A 26,279-nucleotide genomic window follows, 5' to 3' on the forward strand; every position below is an offset into this window, starting at 1 on the left:
TTGGACTCCATGGAGGTGTCACATAATAATAATGTCCAGGTTACCATGGATGCGAAGTGCATAATAAAATTGTAATATTGATATTACATTGAAATATATGATGGATATGAAGTGTAGAGGAGTGATGTATTTTATCCATATTGATGCTGACGTGATTAAAAAACATTAATTAAATTTTTTTTTTATTTATAGCACATATATTTACACACACACACACACATATATATACAATGAACATCTTGTGCTGCATTCCAACGTATTCATAAAAAATCTGCAATGAAGTGCTGCATACATTTCCATATTCTACAGTGACTGTAATGTTTTGTTATTTTTATTTAACTAAATTTGCAAATAACTTAATCAAGGTATCTTATGATAATTACACAGAGAATGTTAAGGATAAGTAAACAATGAAGGTTGAATATGGATAATCAGTTATGACATGATAATAGTGATACCAATGCAAAATAGGACATTGGCACTCATGCATCTTTGTTCCAGGAATTCAACCTAAGGGACTTCATGCAGTATAATGTCTGCAAAATGAACTCGTTACTGACAGTGCACAGAATTTGTTAATTTGTTCCGAATGAGAGAGAGAGATTTTTATAACATTTTTGGAAAATGCCAAAAATTTTATAAAAACAAGTGTCAGAAGTGTGGATTAGATCGAGAAGATTGAAGATGCAGAATTGAAACAATTGAAAGAAATGGTAGAACAAAAGATGTAAAAAATGAAGAGTTGGCTGTAATGAAAAAAATAGAACACATACCCAGTCTCTCACAGGAAGAAAGCATGAGCTTAAATGAATACAGAAACATCTGACAAGTGATACAGATGAGCAGAAAGAAAGAAGAGGTGTGAGAAAAAAAGAAAGGAATGCTCCACTTGTGCAATGCAGTGTCTGCAAAATGCACTCTTTATCAAAAGTAAATGTACTTAGGTTCAAAAGCAAGTGTAGTAACAGAATTGTAATCCATTATGCATTTTTCTTTGCAGTTAGCCTAGACATTTCCTACTGGATTTGGATAGGAAGAATTATCTGTCCACAGCTGCACAGCGTTTGCTCCAGATAATTGGCAGCTTATTAGGTGTACTTACCTAGCAGCATTCACTTTATCCACTCCCCCCCCCACCCCTCAAAGAGTATTATTCATGTGGAAATTCTGGCTGAAGCAGATTTTAGACACAATTTTCATAGAGTTCTATTATGAACAGCATATTCCATCTTAGGCTGGAAACCATAACTATACATGGACTCATTTCCATGTATAGTTTCCATCCTGCTAAGTAAAAAACTGCACATGAAACAACATAGAAGCATATATTCAATATAAGTTCAAATGTTTTAAGCATTCTGTGATTTGAAATGTTCTTTGTTTACGCTATATTGTGAATCTCAGGTTAAACTTGATAGTTCAAATGAATATCAGTGTTCATATTAAATTGCTGCTGTATTTTGATTTTACATAATTGAGAAAACATCTCAATATGAAAAGTGAAATGGAAATAAATACTGAATGCTAGTTTCTATAATATTTCTTAAAATTCAACCACTCTGTTTCACATATTTCTTTCTTCAATGTTCTTTGAGGTTTTATTTTTATTATTTATTTTTATTTTTTGAAATCGAAGCAAAAGTTAATTAGCCCTTTCCATGTACTAAATATACACATTTTGCCGAGAGTAACATAAAAAAAAAAAAATCAACCACCACCATCAAAAACACTTGGATAGTGACCAAGTCAAAACGTGTTTGGTTATAAAAAGATTGCGTGTTCATACTGATACAGAGGATGTGTATGTGTGCACAGGGGGTGCACAAACGGTATGCATAGTGTAGTGCAAGTATTTGCACACACACACACACACATGTGCAGCTGTGGACAGAATTATCTGTCCACAGCTAGGAAGAATTATCTGTCCACAGCTGCACAAACACTGTGCAGCTGTGGACAGATAATTCTTCCTATCCAAATCCAGTAGGAAATGTCTAGGCTAACTGCAAAGTAGGGAAGTTTATTAGGAGCATCTATCTAGCAATGAGTAGTATTCACTTAAATGCCTGGTGTGAGACAACTATCTTGTTAGTGAAGGTGTCAAATGACTTGAAAAGTAACATAGTTCTCTAGAGCAGAGTCCATCCACATTACAATCTGTGTTTGAAACCTTTCATGGGCAGAATTAGCATACACACAGTTAACAAGAATATAGTTTCCTTTATTTTACTAACTGTGATATATGAGGAGGAAAAAGTGTGCATGTTTATGTACAGAAAAAAAAAAGATATACAGCAACAGAATGAATGGCTTACAATTTAGAGATAAGCTAGAAGAACTAAACAAATATAATTTATGAGTTGCTAATATTTTGTTGGATTTCAACCAGCATCTTCAATTGTACTCAACTGTACAATTTGTACAGTTGAGTACAAATTACAATTGTAGTAAGGCATTCAGCACTCAATTAGATTACTGTCTGCAGAAATAATGAAACTTTTAACTCAAATGGAACTAATGTCTTAACAAGGTGCCCTCTAAGAGCAGGATAAAAGAGTTAATTCAGAAGTTAAGCTAGAATGACTGTGTCCTAGATCTTAGGCAAATTAATGTGGTCATACTTGAAGTTAGAAGAGTGTTTCACAGCTGATGCTGATTTAACAATTATTCTCTCAGACATACAATGACTTCTGTGCAGCACAGTTGTCTTCCATTTAATCCTGAAGGAGTAACAAGAGCATGGTCTATTGGTCTTGACACACACCATATACAGATGATAATAAATGTTGTTTTTACATTCATCACAATGTAGATGTTAATAGATTCCAAAGAAGGCGGCTAAATATGCAAGTGAATGAAGATGCTCCTTTGGAGAACAGATGAAGTTGTTAATTAAATGCGTTGTCTGAAAGTGAAATAACAATTCTATTTATGAAAAACATTTCATATTACAAAATAATATGTCTGATATTTTGTATTGCCCTGTCAGAAGCAAGCACACACAGAGTCCTGCATACGGGCGGGTAGGCAGAGAGAGAGAGAGAGAGGGAGAGAGAGAGACAACACTTGTAAGCCTCTGTGCAGATATTCTGTTAGCATTATATATATACATTTATATACATTAAGTCGAAAGTTAAAATCACTTTTTTTTTTTGTTTTAGATAAAACATTATACTAGTCTACTTTCAGAGAACAGATAATTTTGGCACTGGTAAAAATGAACGATGATGAGCTTTTCCTTGTGGTTGAGGCACAGGTAGAAATCCTAAGCATTTTTCATGAGTTTTATTCAAGTGCTTGAACTGTTTACGTCCTTTAATATTTCGAGTACCATTTTCATTATATCTTGAAAAACAACAAAGAAATATAATAAGTTAAAAGCATTTGCATCAAATAAACTTAGATGAAAATAAAAATGAGAACTCCATATTAATCAAGCAATCTAATTTTATAATTAGATGTAATTAAAATAATTCATAATATTAATTAATGCTACAAATGGCTTGCTTTAGGATTAAAGATAGGCATGACCAGTTATATGGCACGTCATATAAGTGAGTACGTTATAAGATTGTCACATTTACAGGCAACTGCAGTATGAAGTGGTATAGCACTTTCCACTTCACTAAGAAATTTGTTTTGAATAAGTTTTACAACAGTACTGCGAGGCAAAGTTTAGCCTATCACCCTATCTGAGTGTCAGATACACTAGTATCACTAAATTTATTAATTTTAATTCTTACCTGATAATGGCCGATAAGAATTAAAATTAATAAATTTAGTGATACTAGTGTATCTGACACCTGATAATGGCCGATGGGGTGCTTAAGGGTCAAAGCTGTATAACTGAGAGGAGCCCTCCACATAGCCTTTAAAGGAATGCGGAGAACCGACCAGGGCTTCTGACCTAATGTCCAATCCTCACCTTCTCGTGGTGCACCCTGTTGGGTATCTACTTGGATACTGAACGAACGAGGATGGGCTAGCAATTTGGGATTTAGCCGACCAAATTGTATTCTTATTGGTTAAACCAAAATAAAAAATGATGGTACAACATGACAAAATTTCATGCCGGCTGGGGCGTCGCCCGGTTAAACAAGGCCCCCGTTGTTTTCGCTAGGGAACCAGGGCGAACAGCGAAAAGTCAGCTACTGGAACAAATCTGAAAACAAACCCCAACTCAACATCACCAGAGTTAAAGATCGGTACTATCAACGTAAGAAGCCTGAATGGCAAAGAAATGGAGCTAGCTGAGGAATTAGATAAGTACCAGATCGACATAATAGGGGTGACTGAAACAAAAAAGACCAAAACTGGTGAGATCTTTCTGAGCAATAAATACAAAATGTTATATTCAGGCAATAACAATCAAGGAAAAGAAGGAGTAGCCATAGTATTCAACACAAAATACGAGGCTAATCTTCTTGAATGGCAGTCAGTCTCAAGTAGAGTAATGTGGGCAAATATGAGAATGGGGAACTGGACAATGAGACTTATTTGTGCCTATGGTCCCACAGAAGGTTCTACTAAGGTAGAAGTGGAGGAATTTTTTGAGGCTTTAGAAAAAGCAACTGACACAATGAAAAAGGAAAAGTTGGTCCTTGTTGGGGATCTAAATAGTAGGGTAGGAAATGATTGTGAGACATACAAAAATATTTTGGGAAAATTTGGAGAAAAGAGCAAAGCTAATAATAATGGCAAATATCTGTTGGATTTCTGCTCAGGACATGGACTGGTTATTACTAACACCATGTTCCAACATAAAAATGTGCACAAATTCACATGGAGAGAAGAGGCTAGGAATAAGAAAAGTCTCATTGACTATGTTATTGTTGATAGTGATGTTTTCTCCCTGGTGCAGGACACCAGAGTGTACAGAGGATTTGAAATTGGAAGTGATCACTATTTAGTCTTGAGCAGGATAAAATTGAATTTCATATTGAAAAGAATAACATGTAAGAAAGTTTTAAAGCGAATAAAAGTTGAGCAGCTCTCAGATGTAAACTGTAGACTAAAATACAGAAATATTATTGAAAAGAAAATGAAAGAGTTTGAGAACAGGAATCAAACCTTGGAGATTCAGTGGCAAACTCTGAAGGAAACATTGATTGATTCTGCCAGAGAGGCATGTGGTGAGGTTGTGCGCAAAGATAAAAAAATCAGAACTCCCTGGTGGACACAGGAAGTTAAAGAGGCAGTGAAGGAAAAGAAGAAAGCATATCAAAAGTTCCTGGCAAATAAGTCAGCTTTTACTCTTACAGAATACAGAGACCAATGTAAGAAAGCTAAACAGTGTGTAAAACTAGCTAAACAAAAGTCATGGGAGGACTTTGGCAAGAATATAGAAAATAAATATCAAGAAGGTGGCAAAATATTCTGGAGGTTGTTGAAGAAGCTTAGGAATGGAGGAAAGAGTGCTGTAAAAGGAATTAGAGATGATAAAGGTGAAATGAAAACAGGATAAAAGATATCCTTGAAGTATGGAGTAATTACTTTGAAAAACTGCTAAATGAAACAAGCAGTGATGACAGCACAGTGATAAAAAACACTGACCAGGCATGCAGTCAGGAATACATATCCATACTTGAAGTAGAAAAAGCCATCAAAGGCTTGAAATGTGGAAAGGCAGCAGGAGTAGATGATATTCGACCAAAAATGCTGAAGTATGGTGGTATAAGAGTCTTACAGTGGCTGCACTGCATAGTTCAGAAAGCCTATACAGAGGGACGAATTCCCGATGATTGGAGTAGAGCTCTCATAGTACCCATATATAAAAAGGGAAATAAAACTGAATGTGAGAATTACAGAGGTATTTCCCTACTGAGTGTTCCTGGCAAGATCTATGCAAGTATACTTGAGAAACGGTTGAGAAGAATTGTGGAAGAAAAGCTTGGTGAAGACCAAGCTGGATTCAGGCCAAATAGAGGCTGTCAGGATCAGATCTTCACTTTACGACAAATAGTCGAGAAAGCATGGGAATATAACAAAGGTCTGTATTTAAGTTTTGTCGATTTGGAAAAGGCATATGACAAGGTGCCAAGAGAGAAGCTATTCAATACGCTGCAGTTATATGGTGTCAATGGGGCATTATATCAAGCAATACTTGGTCTTTATTTGAGTTGTGAGTCAGCAGTTAGAATTGAAGGAAGTACAGGAAGATGGTTTAATGTTAAATCTGGTGTGAGACAAGGATGTACATTATCCCCTCTGTTATTCATTATCTATATGGATCACATTATGAAGGAATGTGGTATTAAACCTGATATCAAAATTGGAGATGTTAATGTCAGCTCTTTGCTTTATGCGGATGATGTTATACTTCTAAATAAATCCGCTACAAGTCTGCAAGATTCTCTGACTAAATTGAATAGCTGTTGTAATAGATATGGTATGAAGGTCAGCAATAAAAAGACAAAGACAATGAAAATAGGCAGAATCATTGAAAATGTCAACTGTGTTGTGAATGGAGAACCCGTGGAACAAGTAAAACATTTCAGCTACTTAGGCACAATTTTTACTGAAGATGGTAAACTAAATATAGAAATAGACAACAGAATCAGCAAAGCTGGTATCGTGGGAAGTCAATTGAATAAATTCATATGGAATAAGAAAGAAATTAGTCGGAACACTAAATTAGCTGTATACAAGACTGTGTTCAAACCAATTTTAACTTATGGATCTGAGAGCTGGGTCAGAAGTAAAACACTTGACCAAAGACTAGAGACCGCAGATATGAGAGTCCTGAGAAAGATTAGAGGCGTGAACAGATGGCATAAATGGCAATATCATATTAAAAATGAGGATATTAGTTAAGAACTTGACATTGTCAGCATCCAGGAATGCGTTAGCAGAGCTAATCTCAGATGGTATGGTCACTTAAATAGAATGGGAGAGGAAAGATTAGCAAAACAAGTGTTCTCTGCCAGGTTGGCAGGAAAATGACCCAGAGGAAGACCAAGATATAGGTGGATTGATACGGTACAAAGTGCCTTAGACGATAGAAATATAAGATCTGATAATGTTGGAGTCTTGACAAGTAACAGACTGATTTGGAGGAAAATTGTAGATAGGAAGTTAGTAATGATGTAATTTTTTCATGTAGTACTGTCATATCCTGTACACCCCTTGAGGGTACATGGCAGGAATTTGATGATGATGATGATGATGATAATGGCCGATTTTTATCTGCCATTATTAACAATAATATAAAATAATAGTTATAAACAGCTTATAACTCACAGTTTCACTATGAATTATAAGCTGTTTATACAGATGGCAAGAGATGTAGCGAGTACTGATATAAATAAAGAATCTACATACACTGCATATCAATTAATTCACAGCAATGTTATATCACTAAAACCACTACATGAGCAAAAGCAAACACAACATTGTATAAATGAGCACTGGTCATAATTGAGAAGTGCCATAAAGCAGGGCATTACTGGATTAAGAAATTCAGCCAAGTCAGAGCTTCCTAGGTAATGAATTCAATCCTCACTTTCTCGTGTTCTTTACAAGACCTGGTGAATGAATGAGTTGGCTGACAATTTGGAACTTAGCAGACCAAACTATTTTCTGTAATGACTTAAACCAAAAACAAAATAATGAAATGTTAGATGGGCCGATATGTCATCATCCAGCTCATCTGACAGATGGAGTGCCCCCTGCAGTTTTTATCAAGGAATGAAGGTAGACAGTAAAAAGTCAGTTACTGGAACAAATCTACATAAGCAGAATTGAAGATACTATGTTGACATAACTGGTGTTACCATGGCAAACACTAAAGCAGGTAAGATTCTCCTAAATCAGTAATATAACATGTTACATTTATTCAATAGTGATCAGAGAATGGAAAGATTGGCAATGACATTCAACTAAACATGCTGATCTAGAACACTGAACTCAATTTTATGAACAGCAGGCAACTTCAAGTAGAGTGATATGGGCAAATTACAAAATAAGGAATTGAACAATAAATTAACTTAGTGGTTTAATCCTTTTTATCCAAGTGTAAGCAAACAAAGTTTGAACCTGAAGTAACTTCATGACTGGACAACTTGTATACAGAAGCTAATGACTTCACATCACTTGTCTTAGTATCCCATAATGCAAAGCATATATATCCTTAGGAGATGTATAATGCTATGCATTATGGGAAGGATCACTACCCAGACTGGTTTCCACCTTTATTGAGGTCTTATCATTGGGAGCCAGACCAAGAAGTGATACCAAGGCTAAGTAATGCAGAAGTCATATTTCTATATATGAGTAGCCAAAAGGTGTCACACCTTATTACTAAAATACTCTGGATTACAGATAGATGTTGGAAGTTTTTATCTTTAATTTATAGTATAACCAAGTGGAAAAAAACTTCCAACATCACCATTTCTGCTGTCACTAACTGACTGACAAATTGCCAATAAAACTCTTGATCAGTCTCAGCCAGCCATTCTTTTGTCCCCCTAAATTGCCTCCCTTCCATTAAACAGTTTCTAACTCTTGGAAAGTGCATGGATAGCCTAGAGCAGTTGTTTATTATGCTTGATAATACTTTCTCACATAAAGTAGATATACAGAAATAAAACTATAAGAGATTCACTGCCAACTTCACAATGTGCCCACCACCAAAAACATTAGCGAACTTCACAATCTCATTACCATATCAGTCCAAGACACTATGGAGGTAGAGAGTAAAAAATACAATGCCACTGTAGTTAACTTTTATTCCAAAACATATATGATGCTGAACGACGACATTTGCAAGCTTGCTGAATGATGCAAATTTTAATCCTGGAAGATTGTCAGGTGTCACTGCTTCGGGTCCATGAACAAATGAAGTGACAGAACAAATCTCCCATGCCTAGCCCAAGTGACCTGCAATACACAAGCGAGCAGATCAGCATTCATAACTGCCGTAAACAACATGTCAGAAAGTGCCATCGCCATGTCACATATACAAGCCTGGCCAATGGAACAAAACAGAAAATTATGGCAACAAATAGAAGAAAAGCGAAGGACAATTGAAATGGACAATTAACTATAAAAAAGGAGTAGTAATGCAAAAATCCAGTCCTAGTACCAGCCAGTTCAGAAACTTGAACTCTATCACTGCATAAGGAACCTACATGACTGAAGGAGTAAACAGCAACCCTTGCAGAACCTTCCTAATACACTACACAAATATCCGTGGCTTCCATTCAAACTCCCAATGATGTCCATTTCCATCTCCAGTCAAAATTCCACTTACTTTTCCTGAATAGAAACCCAAATTTCTTCTCCCTCAACTTTCCCAGTTACACACTCTTTGACTCCTTTCACCCCCAAAAGGTGGAGTTTGTGCATATGTTTGTTCTGAAATACCATGTCAAAGAATACCCAAGTTGGAATCTACTGATTTTCACCTTTTCTGGCAGAAAATCTCTGTACCCCATTCCATCAAATTCATTTGCTGTCTCTACTACTGCCACAAACCATTGTGAACTTTTTCATTTCCTTTCCTTAAAAGTCAATATTTTTCAATCCAACTTTCTTAACAGTGAGGTTATTTTCCTTGGAAATGTTCACAACACAATCTGGCTCTGCTACTCCAATTACACAGATAAAGCAAGTATATGGGGCTGAGTCATTTGTCATCAATGAATGACCTTACACAAATAGTACACATGCCTACACGAATACCAGACAACCACAAATACCTTGGACCTCTTCCTCACTAGTGACCCATCCAAGTACACCATTAATGTAACCTATCCCCTAGGTAGCTCAGACCAGACCAAGTGCTGATCCTTTCTCTTATGAAACAACATGAACACAATCAAATACAAATACTCATTCACATCTATGCATCATGGATACAAGAAAGCCAAGTGGGAAGATCTATGCAACTACTATGCCACATTTCCTTGGACAGATTACTGCTTCCAGCCTCTGATCCAAACTTATGTGCTGAATGTATCACCAAATTAATTCTTATTGGCACAAAAACATTCTTATTCCCCATTCTGCCCTAAGTTCCCATCCCCTATCTAAATCTTGGTTCTTCTAGAGGTGTGTCAAAGCTGTACAAGAGAAGAATTGAGCTTACCATAACTGGCTTGTATCCAAAAGTCCATCCACCTATACTGCCTATATAAAGCCCAAATAGTTGCAAGAAAACTATCTACATATCAAAAAATGACTTAAAAAATGAAAGAGCTATAAGTAGGAAATTTGCATCCTGCCATCTAGCCAAAGCCATTAGTTGCAACTTCCTTCTGCCCAAGACTGTTTTCATCACTGCTGCATCCTGATGGCACTGTTGCATCATCACCTACAGAAAAAGCCAATCTTCTGGCTTCCTACGTTTCTTCCAATTCTTATACTGCTGATTTTGTTAAATGCTCCTAACCATCCCACACACTCTACACTTAATGCCCAGTGTGTCTTTTCACTAAAAAGAGATCAGGAGAATTTTGCTCAAATTGGATACCAAAAAGTCTCCTGGCACCAATGGTATTCCTCCAGTTGTTCTAAAGGTCAGTACTCCAGAGCTGACTCCCACTCTGTGTAGTCTTTATACACTCTCTTATTTCACCAGTATCTACCCTGCAATATGAAAATTAACTGATAATCAACCTATCCCTAAAAAGGGGAGACAAATAAATACCCGCAAACTACCATCCAATTTCTCTTACTCCAGTTCTTCTTTCCAAAGTAATGGAAAGGGCTATCAACATTCAACTGCTATCTTGAACAATCTCAGCTAATAAATGATTACCAAAATGGGTTCTGTCACTGTCGGTCAACAAGTGATCTACTCACTTATGTCACTCACATCTGGACAAATACAATGGAAAAGTTTGGCAAGTCTTAAGTGGCTGCCCTTGATATCTCCAAGGCTTTTGGTAATCATTTATTGAAACCTCCCATCATTGGGTCTACTCCCTGGTTACTTATTTTCTAAGTATACAACTCATGCAGGGGTTACACAAGGCTCTGTTCACTCACCCACACTATTCCTTCTATATATAAATGACTTACTCCAGTAGACTACCAACCCAATACATAGTTTTGCTGATGACAGCACATTGCATTCCTCCCTTTCATTTGACAAACCCAGCAAATGCACAAATCACAATAATCTCCAGAGCCCTAACCACTACCACATTAAATACAGATCTCCAAAACATTCATCAGTGAGGTTTGGATAATCTGGTCAATTTCGATGCAAGCAAATCACAACTATCACACAAAAAGAATCCTCCTCTTCCAGCCTTACTTCTGACAACACCCAAATCCCCATGCACGATGAGATTTATCTACTTGGAATAACACTAACTTCAAATCTCACTTGGCACAAATATATTATAAACATTATCTCCTCTGCCTCCAAAAAATTAGATTTTCTTTTTTGCTCAAAGTGTTACTTTAACTCCAAACAACCCCCAACTTTATACAAATCATAAATCCATCTGCCCATTGAATATTGCTCCCATATCTGGGGTGGTGTCCCCAAGAGCTCCCTAAAGATACTGGTCTCTCTACAAAAATGGACAATCGGACTGATCAATGATCCCAGACTCACTGACAAACTTCACTTACAAACATTCAGTTTCTGCCACTTGCATCTTCTACAAATACTTCTATGGCTGCTGTTCATCAGAATTAGCATCAGTACAAATACATGCAATAACTAACCAACACTCCCTCATAGTGCATCTCCAAACTCACAGAACAAATTTCTCCTCCTCTTTGTTCATCCCTTCCACTACTGCCCTCTGGAACAGTCTGCATCTTATGTATTTCTCAAGGAATACAATTCACAACTTTTCAAGATCTGTAAACAAGTTCCTTCTTGCCCATCCATGGTACTTGTATACTACAGACTAACCAACCTCTCGTGGATGGGTTCCATTCCCCATAAAATAAAATTAAATTAAAAAATTTAATCTGCTGTGTGACTCCAGATGGGTGAGCCATAAGGCAGAATTGGACTAACCAGTATCTTGTATAGGAGTAGCTTAAGTTCCATGCTTAACTTGCTATGTCAATTGAGTAATGGGTATAGTTACCATTTTCTGAGCAGACATGTCATGAAGCAATTGGCTTGATATGGAATGGCAGTGACAAACATGACCACTTTGTCTGCCAGAGATACTTGCCTTCTTGGGAATAGCACTATAGTGTCTTGCTGCACAGAACATCGACTGAACTTTTTTTTTTACTCACTGTTCTATAGTCTCCATAGCTCAGTTTTTTTTTCTATGAAGCCTTTTGTTGCAAAGGGCCTGAGTCTGAATCCTGTCTACGATTCGTTTGTTTTATTTGGATTTAATGGCACAATGACAGCTATAGTCATACTGCACCACAAACACATATAATAAATAACGGGTTTCCATAGGTCTAAAAACAATATATAAAAATTGAAATAATAATAAAAATGATAAATGAAGCATTTCTTAGAAGTATACTATTTAATAAGAAAGTAAGACAAAAACTGTGTAGAAAAACAAATGTAAAATATGCATATAAAACAGATGTAAAAAGTATAAAAAATATTAAAATTCATAAAATGTTCATAATCAGTTTTTTTAAAAAACATATGTACAACAACTAAAAATAAAAAGCATATACTTCATGTATATGCATCATGTCTCTCGGGGGACCCTGTAACCCCTAGAGAGCGCGTCCCCTGGGTGGCGGATAGGGGAGCCCACCATGTGTATGTGTGCGCGTGCATGCGTGTATATATGAAATAAGGACTCGTGGACCAACAGGGGCAATCATCTTGATTGTAAGGACCATGGACCCCTAGCTGGATCTATCTCCTCTCCTTCTACTACTTTGAGGAAGATCCACTTATTTTAATCTTTCCTATAAGGCCTTATTAGCCAACTCTTCTTATTTTATGACCCCTATGCTATTAGAGTACTCGAGGGCCATGGGGTCTTTTCATTTCTGACCTTACAACTATGCCCTCTCTATAAACCTTACTGTAATTCTTCTATAATCTACTCTTTCCCTCTTCGATATACCCTATTCCTCCTATGAGTTTAAATTCGGAAGAAGGCTAGTTCACAAGCCTCAAGGTAGCAGCCCTACCACTGAACTATTCCATCGTCAGGCTAGTCCCCTGACATGGAGAACATAATTCTACTAGTAAGCTGACAGAAAAAGATAATCGGTTTGAATCTATAGGAAACGACCCTGGAATGGAAAAGGTAAAACAAAAATGGAAACGACAAAATATAATACACATAGCAAACTGGAATGTAAGAGGAATAGCATATAAACAGATGATGTCGAACCAAATCGAAGAGAAGTTCTGCTGAAGATTCTGATTGTGATGAATCCATTCAAGAATTCAGTTTAAAGAAATTAGCAGAAGGATTGGACTTGGCATGAAAGTTAGGAAGTTATTTTACGGATAATGATCCCTCAATGGAGTGCTTCGGAAAATTCAAGACAACTGGATATTTGTTTAGCTCCATATTATGAATTTAATAAAAAATTGCAGCACAGTGGTAAGAAAGGTCTTATTACTGACTTCATGATAATTTGTCTTGATATAACTTCTTGATAACGTCCAGCCACTTGGAAATAAAGAACATCTATGAAATGTTATTTTCGAAGATAGCAATGACGATTAAAATATGCACTTTATTTTATTTTGCCTACAACATTTATGCATTACGTGAAATAAAGTTTACGTACAATTTGTAATTTTATAAGTTTATACTATGTATTTTTCATAGTTTATATGTTTTTATTAACTTACATGAATTACCTGAATTAAATAAAAAAAATTGTTGGAATTAGTGACACCTGGCTCTCAGAGGCAAATATGTTAATTGGAATCAAGTGTAAGGGAGATAATACTTTTAGGAAGGTCAGTGTGCTGATAATGATACAGGATGAATTGAATCCATTTAAGGCAGAAGGCTATGATTGCAATATTAATAACAATTTTCCATGTGGCAGCAGATTTGATTTGTGTGAGGTGGAGTCTAACAAGATCAAATATATGGTGGCATGTTGTCACAGACCTACTGTATCACTTGCTGGTGATGGTGAAATGCATCATCAAATAAACCTGACTGGTACTAAATGAGTAATCATCTTGGGTGACTTGCAACAGTTCAATAAATCTGGCTTCATGAGAAGCCAGATTTATTGAACTGTTGCAAGCAGAATGTGACAGAAGGAACTTGAGGTCAAAGAGTGTTTAACCTGATTAAGTGTTGCAGGGGGGGGGATTCAGTTGAAGATGCAACTGTTTTGCCTCTATGTTGCATGATGACAAAAGAGGTAATTATGACTAAGGAGCATACTAGGTTCAGTCCCATATCAGTTGCTGGATGGAAAGCATTTAAAAAAAAACTTAAATAATGTAATATTGGAATGTGTTCTTATTTGCAGTTTGAAAAATAAATAGGATAGAAGCAAAATGAATGCATGGTCTCTTTAAACAACAGATTCCCTAGAAAAAAGATGGTGTGCAAGGAATATCATGCACATAAAGATGACTTCAGTTATGAAAATTATAAGGCATATGCTATAGGTTACAAATACCACATAGATATCGGAGCATGAGAAGAAACTGCTCCAAAGTATTTCACAGTTATGATACAAGTAAAAGAAGGACAATGTGAAAGAATAACTCTGCTGAATGCAGATGGTATGTGAGTGCTGATGCAGAAGGGACTCTTGAACTAATGAGTACCCATTTAGCAAGAGCTATCAACCTGGTTTATGTAACATAGAGCTCGATGCTACCTCTACACTGGACCTTTCTACCACTATTATTATTCTACCACTATTATTATTATTCTACCACTATTAGAGCTGTTGCATCAACCAAATAAGAATTCATCAATAGGGGCTGATTGGAGATTCTTCAGAAGGGGAAATAATGTATGATAATCATATTACACGAGGATGGCACTAAGACTGATATGTCTAATATAACTATTGTGCTATCAGTATCTCTGAAGTGGTGGTTAAGATTTTGGAAAAGTTGGTAAGAGCTTACTTACAAAAATGGGTTAACATCTATGCTTTGCAATGAACAGCATACATTTACTAAGAGAAGGTTATGTTTGAGTAAGATTGAGGAAAAATGAATACATGATTCTTTTGAGAAAATATAGCATGGAAGGTTTTTGATTATTTTGGAGGATATAGGATAAGATTATAAACTATGCTTGGATAATGCGAGAGCTGACTGACAAATATCAAACAGTGGCATTTTTTTGGGGGGGGGGGAATATTTAGCAAGATTTAAGGTGACCTGTGGTGTACCCAAAGGATCAGTCCTTGGTCTACTGTTACTCAAATCTTTTCATTAATAACACCAGGAAGTATATAACAAGAGACATACAACTGTTTGCTGATGAAGTAGAGATAGGCAGAAAGATATCAGGAATGTTGTGACATGCATAATAATTTGAACAGGCTGGAATTGTGGGGAAGTGAAAATGGTTATCACGTGTGTCTTTGCCATGATATGACATCACCTGGATTACTGTGTGCAGATCTGATCTCCCAGTTTCCAAGGTGATGCAGAAACAGAGGGTACAAAGAAGTATGTTAATGGTGATATTGGGATTGTGGAATATAGGTAATGAGGATAAATTGAAAGTGTGTAGACTGCACACACTAGCAAATAGGAGAAATGAAGTGTGATATGATAGAGACCAACAAACTTTAAAAGGGTCATGTAGGATACCAGTAGATGGAATTTTTCATTTCATGGAGAGTTTGGGAAAGAATGAGAGCTAAATTATTCTGCCACTGAGCAATGCATAATTCGCGGTGAATGAACAATGGTGAATTCAGGTAAAGTGAATGAATTCATTGAAAATGAAAATTGAAAAGGCATGACAAATGGTGTTGATGGTATGTGGCCTCTTTCAACGAGTCTCTGATTTCCTGGAAATCTCTGATAATAACAAGTAACATATACCAAGTACAAAGCATCTACAACTCAGTATTCAAACTTCATCCCTTACCTGTGCTCCTCAAGAAAAAATTCACTCATTATCTATACTTATCCATACCAGAAGTATACCAGATCAAGTAAAAAAAAAAAAAAAAAATGCCAAAGCAACATTTATAAATCAATAAAGAAAATGCATTCCATGTATTCAACACCCTTTATACCCAGTAAGATGAAAAATGCCACAATCTTAAAAAAGATGTTGTTTCAGAGGAAAAAGATTATTCTAAAAGAATAAGCATTATTATGCTTTATACAATAATGCTCCTTTTCATGCATCCAAAGCACAGCTATTTGCAGGAGACTAATCCTAAGCCATATACAACAATAAAACCATGCACACTTGAATGTGCACAGAGTGTAGTCAAGGCATAAAGACAGTACCTTGAACATTTCATGCTGCTGCTCATTTCTGCCTTGTGTGTAGGACACACAGGCAGAAACACAAACTTGAAAGTTAATGAAATGTAATTGCTCTAACTTTCAGAATGTCTCAGTAACTAGAGGGAAAATACCGATAACAATGGGCTCGTTTCTTTCACCTTTTGTGATATGCCATGAAATCTTGAAAGTAATAATTAACTTTCTTATATATTTTATATTCTCCAAGGGAACATGCTGATTTCTAGGTAGAAACTTTTATATGATTTCTACTTTTATAGTTTATCTTCCTGTGTCTGGTCACATACATAATTTCAACATATGAACGAATTACATTTTCATGAATTCAGTGAATTTTGGTAGACAACTTCATTATGCTTCCCTAGATGAAGAATTTATAGAGACAAAAACACGTGTTGGAGTAAACACGTGCTTCTGTCTCCATAAATTCTTCACTAGAGGGAAAATACTGATATATACTGAATATACGAAAATACTGAATGGCAAAAAATTATAATGCAAATATATATATAACATATACCCAGCTGATGTGCGCTTGGAACAGCATCTTTAGCTTAAAAGAAAGAATGCTTCTCTAGCTGAAACAATCTGTGTTTCCCTCAGAGGTAAATATTCAATTAATATGGCTTGTTGTCTTCAGATAACAACCAAAACACATAGACTCCTTCACTTTTTTTCATAATAATATAAGTATATTTGCATCTTCCTGTTTGAAAGTTGTTTAACTCTGATTATTGTCCAAACTTCTGTATGGATTTTTCTTTTTCAGTGTGATGCTAATTTTTATCCTTCTTATAATTAGATGATAATCACTTTCTATTTCAACTCCTGAGTAAAGTATCTTAGATCAATCTGAACATGACACTATATGCAGCACATCAAACTTTTCTTGTCAAGATATCTAGAAGATACTTATCATTATTAGACTTGCCCTTTTCTTAAAATGTTTCTATAGTGGAGCTCACTAGACTTTATTGTAATATTATAAAAGGCATCAAAAATATAAAATACAGAAAAAAAAATTATAATGCGAATATATAACATATACCCAGCTGATGTGCTTGGAGCAGCAGCTTTAGCTTTATTCTTTCTCCATTTTGTACTTCTATATTTTCCTCTAATGTTTTTCTTGAATCGTTTAACAGTGTTCCCTCCAAATGAACGTTTTCTTTTGATACCCTGATTGTTGTTTATTTTCTCTGCATTATCTTGCCACAATTCATCTTCTTCACAAGACAATATATGTGAATTTTCTTGGTCTTTCTGTGCTTCTAAAACTGGAAAAAAAAAAAAAAAAAACAAATATTTAACTATGAAGTGAAATAATACAATTAATTTAGCACAAGTTAACTTTATTTTGTAGCATATTACCGGACTTTTAGTATTTTAATCAGGATGAACTAACAATCATCTATCAATTTTCAAAACTGCATGAATTATTTTTGATCTAACTTGTCTGGATTTATCATCTCTTCAGCTTCTTGTTGATGGCAAAATTACACAGTATAAAAAATAAAAATAAAATAAAATAAAAAAAAAAAGCATCAGTTTAATATTTAATTCTAATACTAATAGTGTGTGTGTTGGAGCTGCTGTTGATTAAGGAGAGAGAGAGAGAAGGAAATTCATTGTTCAGTTAATTTTGTAGAGATTGCAGTTTGCTCAAAATGCTACCACAATAAAGTATGTGGTAGTGCTTTTTGTGTATTTTATCCACCCATGTGAATAGGGTGCCATTTTTAAGGATGATTTTTCTGAGGAGCAATGCAATGTTAGTTACCATACAATATTAAGTTTCAAGTACAGTTCTAGATGGTGAATTAAAAATGGATGAAGTTTTCTTATGTTTGAGAGTGTGACAAATGAGAGACAAGAGTGAACGATTGGCTAAATAATTAGCTAATCTGTAGGAAAGATAATTTATGCCATCCACTATGGGCACTTAGTTTATGTATTTTTGATAATCCATATACCTAGGAGCAGATGAAGTATTAAATGACAGAGTTGATTTTTTTTAAAGTTCACTTTTCTTAAAAGTAATAACTATTAAATAATTATTTCAATATGTGAAATATCCTATATTAATGAATGTTTCACTTTATTTCCTAGCATGTGTTACATTTCTCAGAAATAATCTATTATCTATCACACACCAAAACAAATATCACGTACTACAGCTTTTCATTTGCATAGCTCAATTCAAGTCATTTCATGAGCATATAAAACAAAAGTCCTTCTTTAGTACTTGTTTAGTTTTAAAAAACAGTATTTTTTAATAAACATATGGTCACAAAATCGGAATAATTCGATTAAAAGTCTTTCTGTTCCAAGAACATTAAATATCTTTCCATCTCTGACTAGATTTCATGACCTAGATGGTGCTAGGTCAAACTATTAAATTCAAAATCATCATTTTATGATCAGTGTCCATTTAAGAAACATACCTAGTCTTTCTGCTCCATATCTTTGGGTAACTTCTAAGAAATGAGAGCCATATTTTTCATACACAACTCGTGTGATGTGAGGAATTTGTAGCATTTCTTGCTCTGTAACAGGGAAATCCCTAGACATCTGTCGTAATGCTTCTATATTAATAACATTTGTATAATGCATGTTACGTTCCGAAGCAAGAGCCTTGCTTACTGTTATTAGTTCATCATAGCATTTACTGATGAGTTTTTGTATCTCTGAATTTTCTTCTACACCAGTAACTGGCTGGAATGATTGCATATTTTTATGGTCTTTTCTTAAATGGAAAATAACCTAAAGAAAAAAATAAAAATAAAATAAACATAACACATGTGCAGAAGCAGAGTATTTAAATTATACAAAGGATTTATTTTTAGATAATAAAATGTACACTATGGTTTCATGCCTCAGCAGAAACAAAATGAAAATATAGCCCAATTTCACAATAATAAGTTTATAAAATTAGAAAATATACATTACAAAAATCTGACCAAAGCAAAAGTTTACTTAAACCTAGGGCAATTATTCAGAATTTTTACTATACTCTCAATTTAAATGATTTTTTATGACTCATGCAACTTTCCATGCTTGTGATTGTATTATACTTGTCTTGTCACAATAACTCATCATTCTAACTGAGCATATAGTGCATAATAGTTTCTGCTTAATGTAATCAAATATGAAATTACAAAACCTAATGTGGAATAAGGCACAACATCATTCTACCTATTATTATTATCAAAATTTTATTTTGCACAAATAATGCAAAATCCCTACAATCAAAAACTCAGAAGCTATCTAAGTTGTGATGTTACTGTAACACCTTCTATCCTTTAGCCTGTTATCATTCTTTGTTTATGTAGTGGCCAAAGATCTCATGATATGATGTATGATCCTCAAGTACTGCAGAAATGAAAAAGTCTCTACAAATATCAGTGCATACATTAGAACTGAATGGAGAGAATAGTAATAACTAAAAGAGAATAACTAAAACTATTTTATAGATGTATAGCAACATACTGAACATATAAAATTATGAAAGCTTTCATCACCAAATTTGGAAACATATGCAAAAAAAAAAAAAAAAAAAAAAAAGAGATCCAACACCGTTGTATAGAGCCCTACATCCCATTCTGCTTAAAGTAATTATCTCTCAATAAGTATGTATAAATTCCATTTTCTCCTGCCATGTGAAATTTCCTTCTTCCAATCTATGTCCCTGAAGTTCCCCATAATAATTACTCAACTGGTACTCATTCTACAAATCTACTGATGCATGTCTTCCACATCATCTCTGGCGCTCCCCTGGCCTATAGAAGCAACCAAGTTTATATTTTGTCCTACTGGTCTTGATCTCACACTGCACTGACTCAAAAGAACTGCCACCTACCTGACTGACTCCTACTCCTGTTGGCTGCAATTCATCTGCTATTATAGCAGATGAATACCCCCCCCCCCATTCAGTTTACTCTATCCTACATGAAAATACTAAATCCAGCACATTCTATCTCCATAACTATGTCATCTCATTTGAGGTGATTTGCTCATTTGGGGCTATCTGGTGTGAGATTGAGAGTGGCAGAATAAAATATACAGTTGGGTGCTGCTATAGACCAGGTGACGGAATAGATGGTGGAGATAGTATGCATAGGGAAATTGATGAAATGAGTGGAAGGAGGGTAATTATTATGGGGGGTTTCAACTATGGTAACATTGATTGGAAGGAGGAGAAGACACATGTGAGGAAGGAAAAGGATTTTATTCAATTATTAAGGGATAACTATCTGAGACAGCATGTAATTGAAAATACTAGGGGTGTGAGAGTGCTTGACCTGGTAATAGCATCTGAGAATTTGACTAATGAATATGACCATGTTGCCACCTATTGGTGAGAGTGATCATAAGGTCTTGACCTGGGAGGTGGCTAAAGGTGTGGAATTTTCGATTAAGACAGGGTATATGTGGAATTACCATGCTGGCAAGTATGACAAGCTTAGGAGATTGCTTGGATCAGTGGCATGGCATGTACAACTGCAAGGGCTGGACATCGATAGAGCATGGGAAGTGGTCAAGGAGCATTTACAGGAGGTAATGGCTGATTGTATACCTAGGGTCCCAATAGTAAAACAAGTAGGGGTTAAATGGATGAATAACACCATTAAGCTTGAGCTGCAAAAAAAGAAACAACTGTGGAGGGAATTTAAAGAAAGGGGTGACCTGCAGGCACACGAACGGTATAAAGTGCAGGCCAGAAAGGTAACGAGTGTGGTAAAAAAAGCAAAAGCGGATTATGAAAGGAAACTAGCTTTGCAAGCAAAAGAGAATCCAAAACAGTTCTTTCAATATGTTGCAAGCAAGAAAAAAACTGTACACGGCAAAATGATTTTAAGGAATGACGATGGTAAGGAGGTCACTGAATCAGTCGATATAGTGGAGTTACTGAGCGCGCACTTTGCAAAAGCATATCATCCAGGTGGTGACATTGAAAAAGTGAAGGAACCATTAGTTTATACGGGAATAGTGATGAATGAAGTGGAGGTGACTAGTTCATTATAGAACCTTAATGTGAACACATCTGTGGGATTGGATGGTATACCGGCACGGGTCTTGCGTGAAGCGGCTAAAGAATTATCAATGCCCTTGACCATGTTGTTTAATCTGAGTCTCAGGTCTGGCTTAGTTCCGAAGGTGTGGAAAGAGGGGAAAATAGTTTCACTGTATAAAGGAGGATCCAAGACTACGGTTGCAAATTACCGACCGATCAGCATATCCGGAGTCGTTGTCAAGGTCTTAGAGAAAGTAGTCAAGGGAAAAATACAGGAATGGATTGATGAAAACGAGATACTGTACAGGGTACAGCATGGCTTTGTGAAGGGTAGATCATGCTTCAGTAACTTGCTCAAGTTTTATAACAAGGTGACGGCTGAACTGGATAAGGGAAATGGATTTACAGTGATACTGCTGGACCTGGCAAAGGCATTTGACAGGATACCACATGGAATACTAATCCGTAAACTACAACATATGGGAATGGATATAAAGTTGGTGAGATGGATAGGTGGTTGGTTGATGGAGAGATATCAAAGAGTAGTTTATTCAGGAGTAGAGTTCAAAAGACGATCTGTGACTGACTAGTAGTGTGCCGCAGGGTTCTGTTCTTGGACCACTGCTGTTTAATCTGTTAATTAACGATATAGGGAAGGATCTAAGTGGAACAATTCATTTGTTCGCTGATGATGCAAAGTTGGGTAGGGCAATAGTGAATGCAGAAGATGTCAAAGTCTTGCAGGATGACTTAGATAGATTGGAGTTCTGGGCTAAGGAGAATGGATGTCAATTTAATGTGACAAAATGTAAGGTTATGCATTTTGGGGTGAAAAGATTAGCAGCAGTATACCACATTGGTGGAACTGTACTCCAAGAGATCGATGAGGCCAGGGACTTGGGAGTGTTGGTGGATAAGGAGATGAAGTTTAGGGGGCACACTGCAAAAGTAGCTAAATCAGCTCATCAACTCACTTGGTTGTTGAAAAATACCTTGACGAGCAGAGACAAGCAAGTTATTGTACCTCTGTATCGAGCCTTAATAAGACCTCATCTCGATTACTGTGCCCAGATTTGGTCACCTCGGTTCCTTCTTGATGGGGAGGAGGTGGAGAGGATCCAGAGGCGAGTGACTAAGATGATAACAGGTCTATGGAATGAACCATATGAGAACAGGTTGAAGATTTGTGGGTTGCAGAAACTAGTTGATAGGCGGAGGAGGGGAGATATGATTGAGACATTCAAATTGCTAAAGGGATTCTATAGGATTAATTCAGAGGATATTTTTGAGATCAGGACTGGTGGTGGGAGAACTAGGGGACACCTATGGAAGTTGGGCAAGAGTGTGGTTAGCAGGGGTGTTAGAGCTGGGGTCTTTACTTTTAGAGTGGTAAATGAGTGGAATAAGCTGCCAGAGTTTGTTGTGGGTGTTATGACGGTGAACGAGTTCAAGACAAGGTATGATAGATACTGTGAGAATGTAATCGCATAATTGTGTGGACATGATGTTTGGGGCCTCCCTCGATGAGTCTAAGGACTCCTGGAGTCGCCCGAAATACTAATAATAATAATAATCTGCTGTTAGCCAAATCTTGCTAATGTCTATAACTTTTGCCAAAGCTTCTCCAGAAATGCTTCATATAATACTGCATTACTGCTGTTACACCTGATATCTCAAGAATGTAGAATTCTCAGCTATCATGGTGTAACATGAAGAATAAATAAATAATAAAAAAAAAAAACTGCATAAAAGATAATAGATGAATTATTTAAAAGAAAAAGAAATATTCTTGCATCCAATAAAATATATAAAACATAAAGGTGTTTGGTTGAACTAACTAACAAAAAGAAAGAATATATTAATGTTGTAATATGATATAAAAGAGAAAATTTAACTAAATAAGGCAGAAAAGGATTAGTCATAAGAGATGATATGTGAGAGGCTAGAGAATTAAATATTAAGTGAATTCATAGTGAAATTTTGGAAAGGGGATTAAGTTAGAGGCTAGCACAAGAAAAACAACAGAAAAATCGCCTATGGTCGGTAAAGTCAAGTCAAGGAGGGGGGGGGGGGGCGGAGAAAAGAAGTTAGAGAAGGTGCCATTAGGAGAGAGGGTATAAAAGGGTTAGGAACCCCCTCCACGAGGGCATTCAGAGGGACTCTTTTTGGCTTTTGGTTTTGTTCCAGGAGAGTTCTTCGCGAGCTCTTTTGTATGGATTTCACGGTGTTTTCCTGAGTGGTGAGATAGGGGTTATATCTCTGTTGTCACAACACGGAAACGAAAGTGAGCGGGATTTCGATTCCGTACTTCCTATGTAAGAAGTGAGGAATGCCATATAGTCAAAGAAAAGAAAGCATATTCTTTGTGTTTCAACTCCAGTGTCAACTACGAGAAAGGGAAAGAAGTAAAGAAATAGATGTCCACGTCGCGAGTTGCACAGCCGTCATATAGATGATTCAAAGTGTATCCTGAATAACGAAAGGTAAAGACTGAGTAGGCATAGTTCAATTCAAAAGGGAACATAGGAGAAGCAGATTATCGGAGAAGTTATACCAGGATACTTCAATCAGAAAAAAGATAGAGGCCCAGAAGGAAAACTCAGGAAAGAAAGGTACTGTAAATTATATCTCATGTTAACTAAGATTTGTCTGTATTAGTTATCATTATTCTAATACTGAACTGTTGAAGTGACCAAGAAAACAATACTAGGACTTTAGTATCTGACAGAATATATTGAAAGTAAGCTGGCTAGTGTTAATGTTATATGAGTAATTAAGTGTCCTGAGAATTTTGCATGTCCATTATATTGTATAAGAAAGTTTAAATGTCATAGTTATGTGTTAGTGCAGTAAATGGTTTAGTTAAGCTACTTAAGTTTGGATAGTTAAATAGTGTAAATTAATCCTATACGTCCATGTCATATGAAGTTATGTGTTGAATGTGTATGGCGGCATGATCGTAATACCCATTATAGGATCATAGCTTAAATACTTATGATAAGCTAATCTCAGTTTGTAAATATTTAGTATAGCATTGAATTGAGTAATAACTAAAATTTGAATTGTACCATGTTAAGGAATTTAATAAACCTTTTTGTCCAATGATAAAACAGTTGTCTGAAATTGCTGTCCAATACACCATTTGAAAAATTATGAACCTAATCACGCGGGAAATTAATGTGTTAAGAAACGAGATAAAGTGTCACGACTGCAACATAGTTTCACTTTCAGACATATTTTAGTTCTTTCTCCTTGTTTTTGTATATAATATCTTAAACTAAATGTCCCAAAAGGCGCAGCATAATACAAATATTAGGGATACTAAGGGGAGAATTAACTTAAGTATTAGTAAAAATTTTGGTGATATCTCGTGCATAGATAATAGTTGAACATAGATATAGGGGAAATAACTAGATAGAATAAAAATCATAAAATGGGACACAACACTGCTACTGTTATACTAGTCTGTAACTTGCTCTGCCTTCAAAGTGGTAATAATTCTTCAAATCACTGAGATTTCTCCTTCTTAGTTTCAGCTTTTCTATTTAAAAATATTATATTAAACCTTAAGTTCATTTTCTTCTTGAAGCGAATTTATTGCACGTAATTTCTGCTATAATTTTTTTCTCTTTTCAACGACTAGTCCAAGTTCCCACTGTTGCTATTGCCCCAAAACCCCTCTCTCAGCTTAATCTAAAACACGTACTGCATACCATTACGGACCCCCCCCCCCCACACACACATTTTCTTTTTAATCTATTCTCTGTGATCATTCCTGATATTCTCCAAATTACTATTATCTATATTTTTCTTTAGCTTCATTTCAAACTCCTCATGGGCTTTTGTATTTTGTATGTCAATGTCAAATTTGTCTATTAACTTTATTTTTTTTTCAATATATAAATGCACACATGATAGTTTTAATTTTTGAATGCTGTATGAGGATATTTATTTAAAAAATAAATAAGCTCTAATAAGTCACAAATAATAGCATACAAAATTAATTAAAGTAGTTCAGTAATCATAATGATTAATGACTCCTATGACATCAATATTAATGTAATCAACATTGATTACATTAATATTGGCATTGGCCAATACATCTCTCATGTAGCTAGTATTTTCATTATGCCACTTGTAATGAAATATATGCTTATAAGCTTTAAAATTTACAGTCGAAACTTGTCAGGTATTTCCTTTGCAATAGTTGAAAATTTTAGTAGTCAAATAAATATCCCATTATTCAAGGAAGCTTCTTAGTTGCATATCTTACAGTTGAATTGCATAGTCTCTTGTTCATTTCAAAATAAGAAAATCTCTTATTTCTGTACTTTAAACAAAAACAGAATACTTCACACATAACATGATTACTTTCCTGTTTTAAAATCTAGAATAACAAACCTTCCTTGTACTCTTTAAAAGAAAACAGAATGCAGTCATGTAACACTTTCCTTTTGATATCTGGAATAATAAATCTCTTTATAGTTATAAGTTTGGAAAAACGTAAAATTTTGGGTATTGATACAAGGGAAATCTTCACACAAAATTCAGATTCTTTCTTTCACTTTGTTTAAAATAAATTTGCATATGTCAACCAAAGGTCTTTCTTCAACTTTTACTAAGTTCACATAACATTAATGACTTTATTTTAATATGCTTAACATATTGACTGCTGAATATGAGATAACTCATAGATGGCATCCTAATATAGACTGTCAACTATGAGTTATCTTGTATTATATTTGCAAAATATCAGCATATTGGCACCAATGGCAAGTTTACACATTAGCCTAATAGCAGTCAACATGTTAAATTAGCAGGAGTACCACAGAAAAGGTATGTTTGTTTCAAATACTTGCAATAAAATGTTTCCTCTACTTTTCA

General features: G+C 35.4%; 1 protein-coding gene across 2 annotated transcripts in view; it reads right to left on the reverse strand.

Moving 5' to 3' along the window:
* Positions 1 to 210: 210 nt before the first annotated feature.
* Positions 211 to 26,279, reverse strand: part of LOC150100573 (recQ-like DNA helicase Blm) — a 317,833-nt gene continuing 291,764 nt past the window's right edge. For both annotated transcript variants that reach the window (XM_090401345.1, XM_090401343.1), the window contains 3 exons: positions 18,826 to 19,144; positions 17,430 to 17,658; positions 211 to 3,345 (listed from right to left, as the gene is read on the reverse strand). In XM_090401345.1, the coding sequence (XP_090257471.1) occupies positions 3,186 to 3,345; positions 17,430 to 17,658; positions 18,826 to 19,144 (708 nt within the window). In that variant the 3' untranslated portion in view covers positions 211 to 3,185. The remainder of the gene's footprint in view (positions 3,346 to 17,429; positions 17,659 to 18,825; positions 19,145 to 26,279) is intronic.

Source organism: Typopeltis vanoorti, chromosome 12 (assembly GCF_054136105.1).
Source record: "Typopeltis vanoorti isolate ZY-2024b chromosome 12, IOZ_Tvanoo_1.0, whole genome shotgun sequence".
Classification (NCBI taxonomy): Eukaryota; Metazoa; Arthropoda; class Arachnida; order Uropygi; family Thelyphonidae; genus Typopeltis; species Typopeltis vanoorti.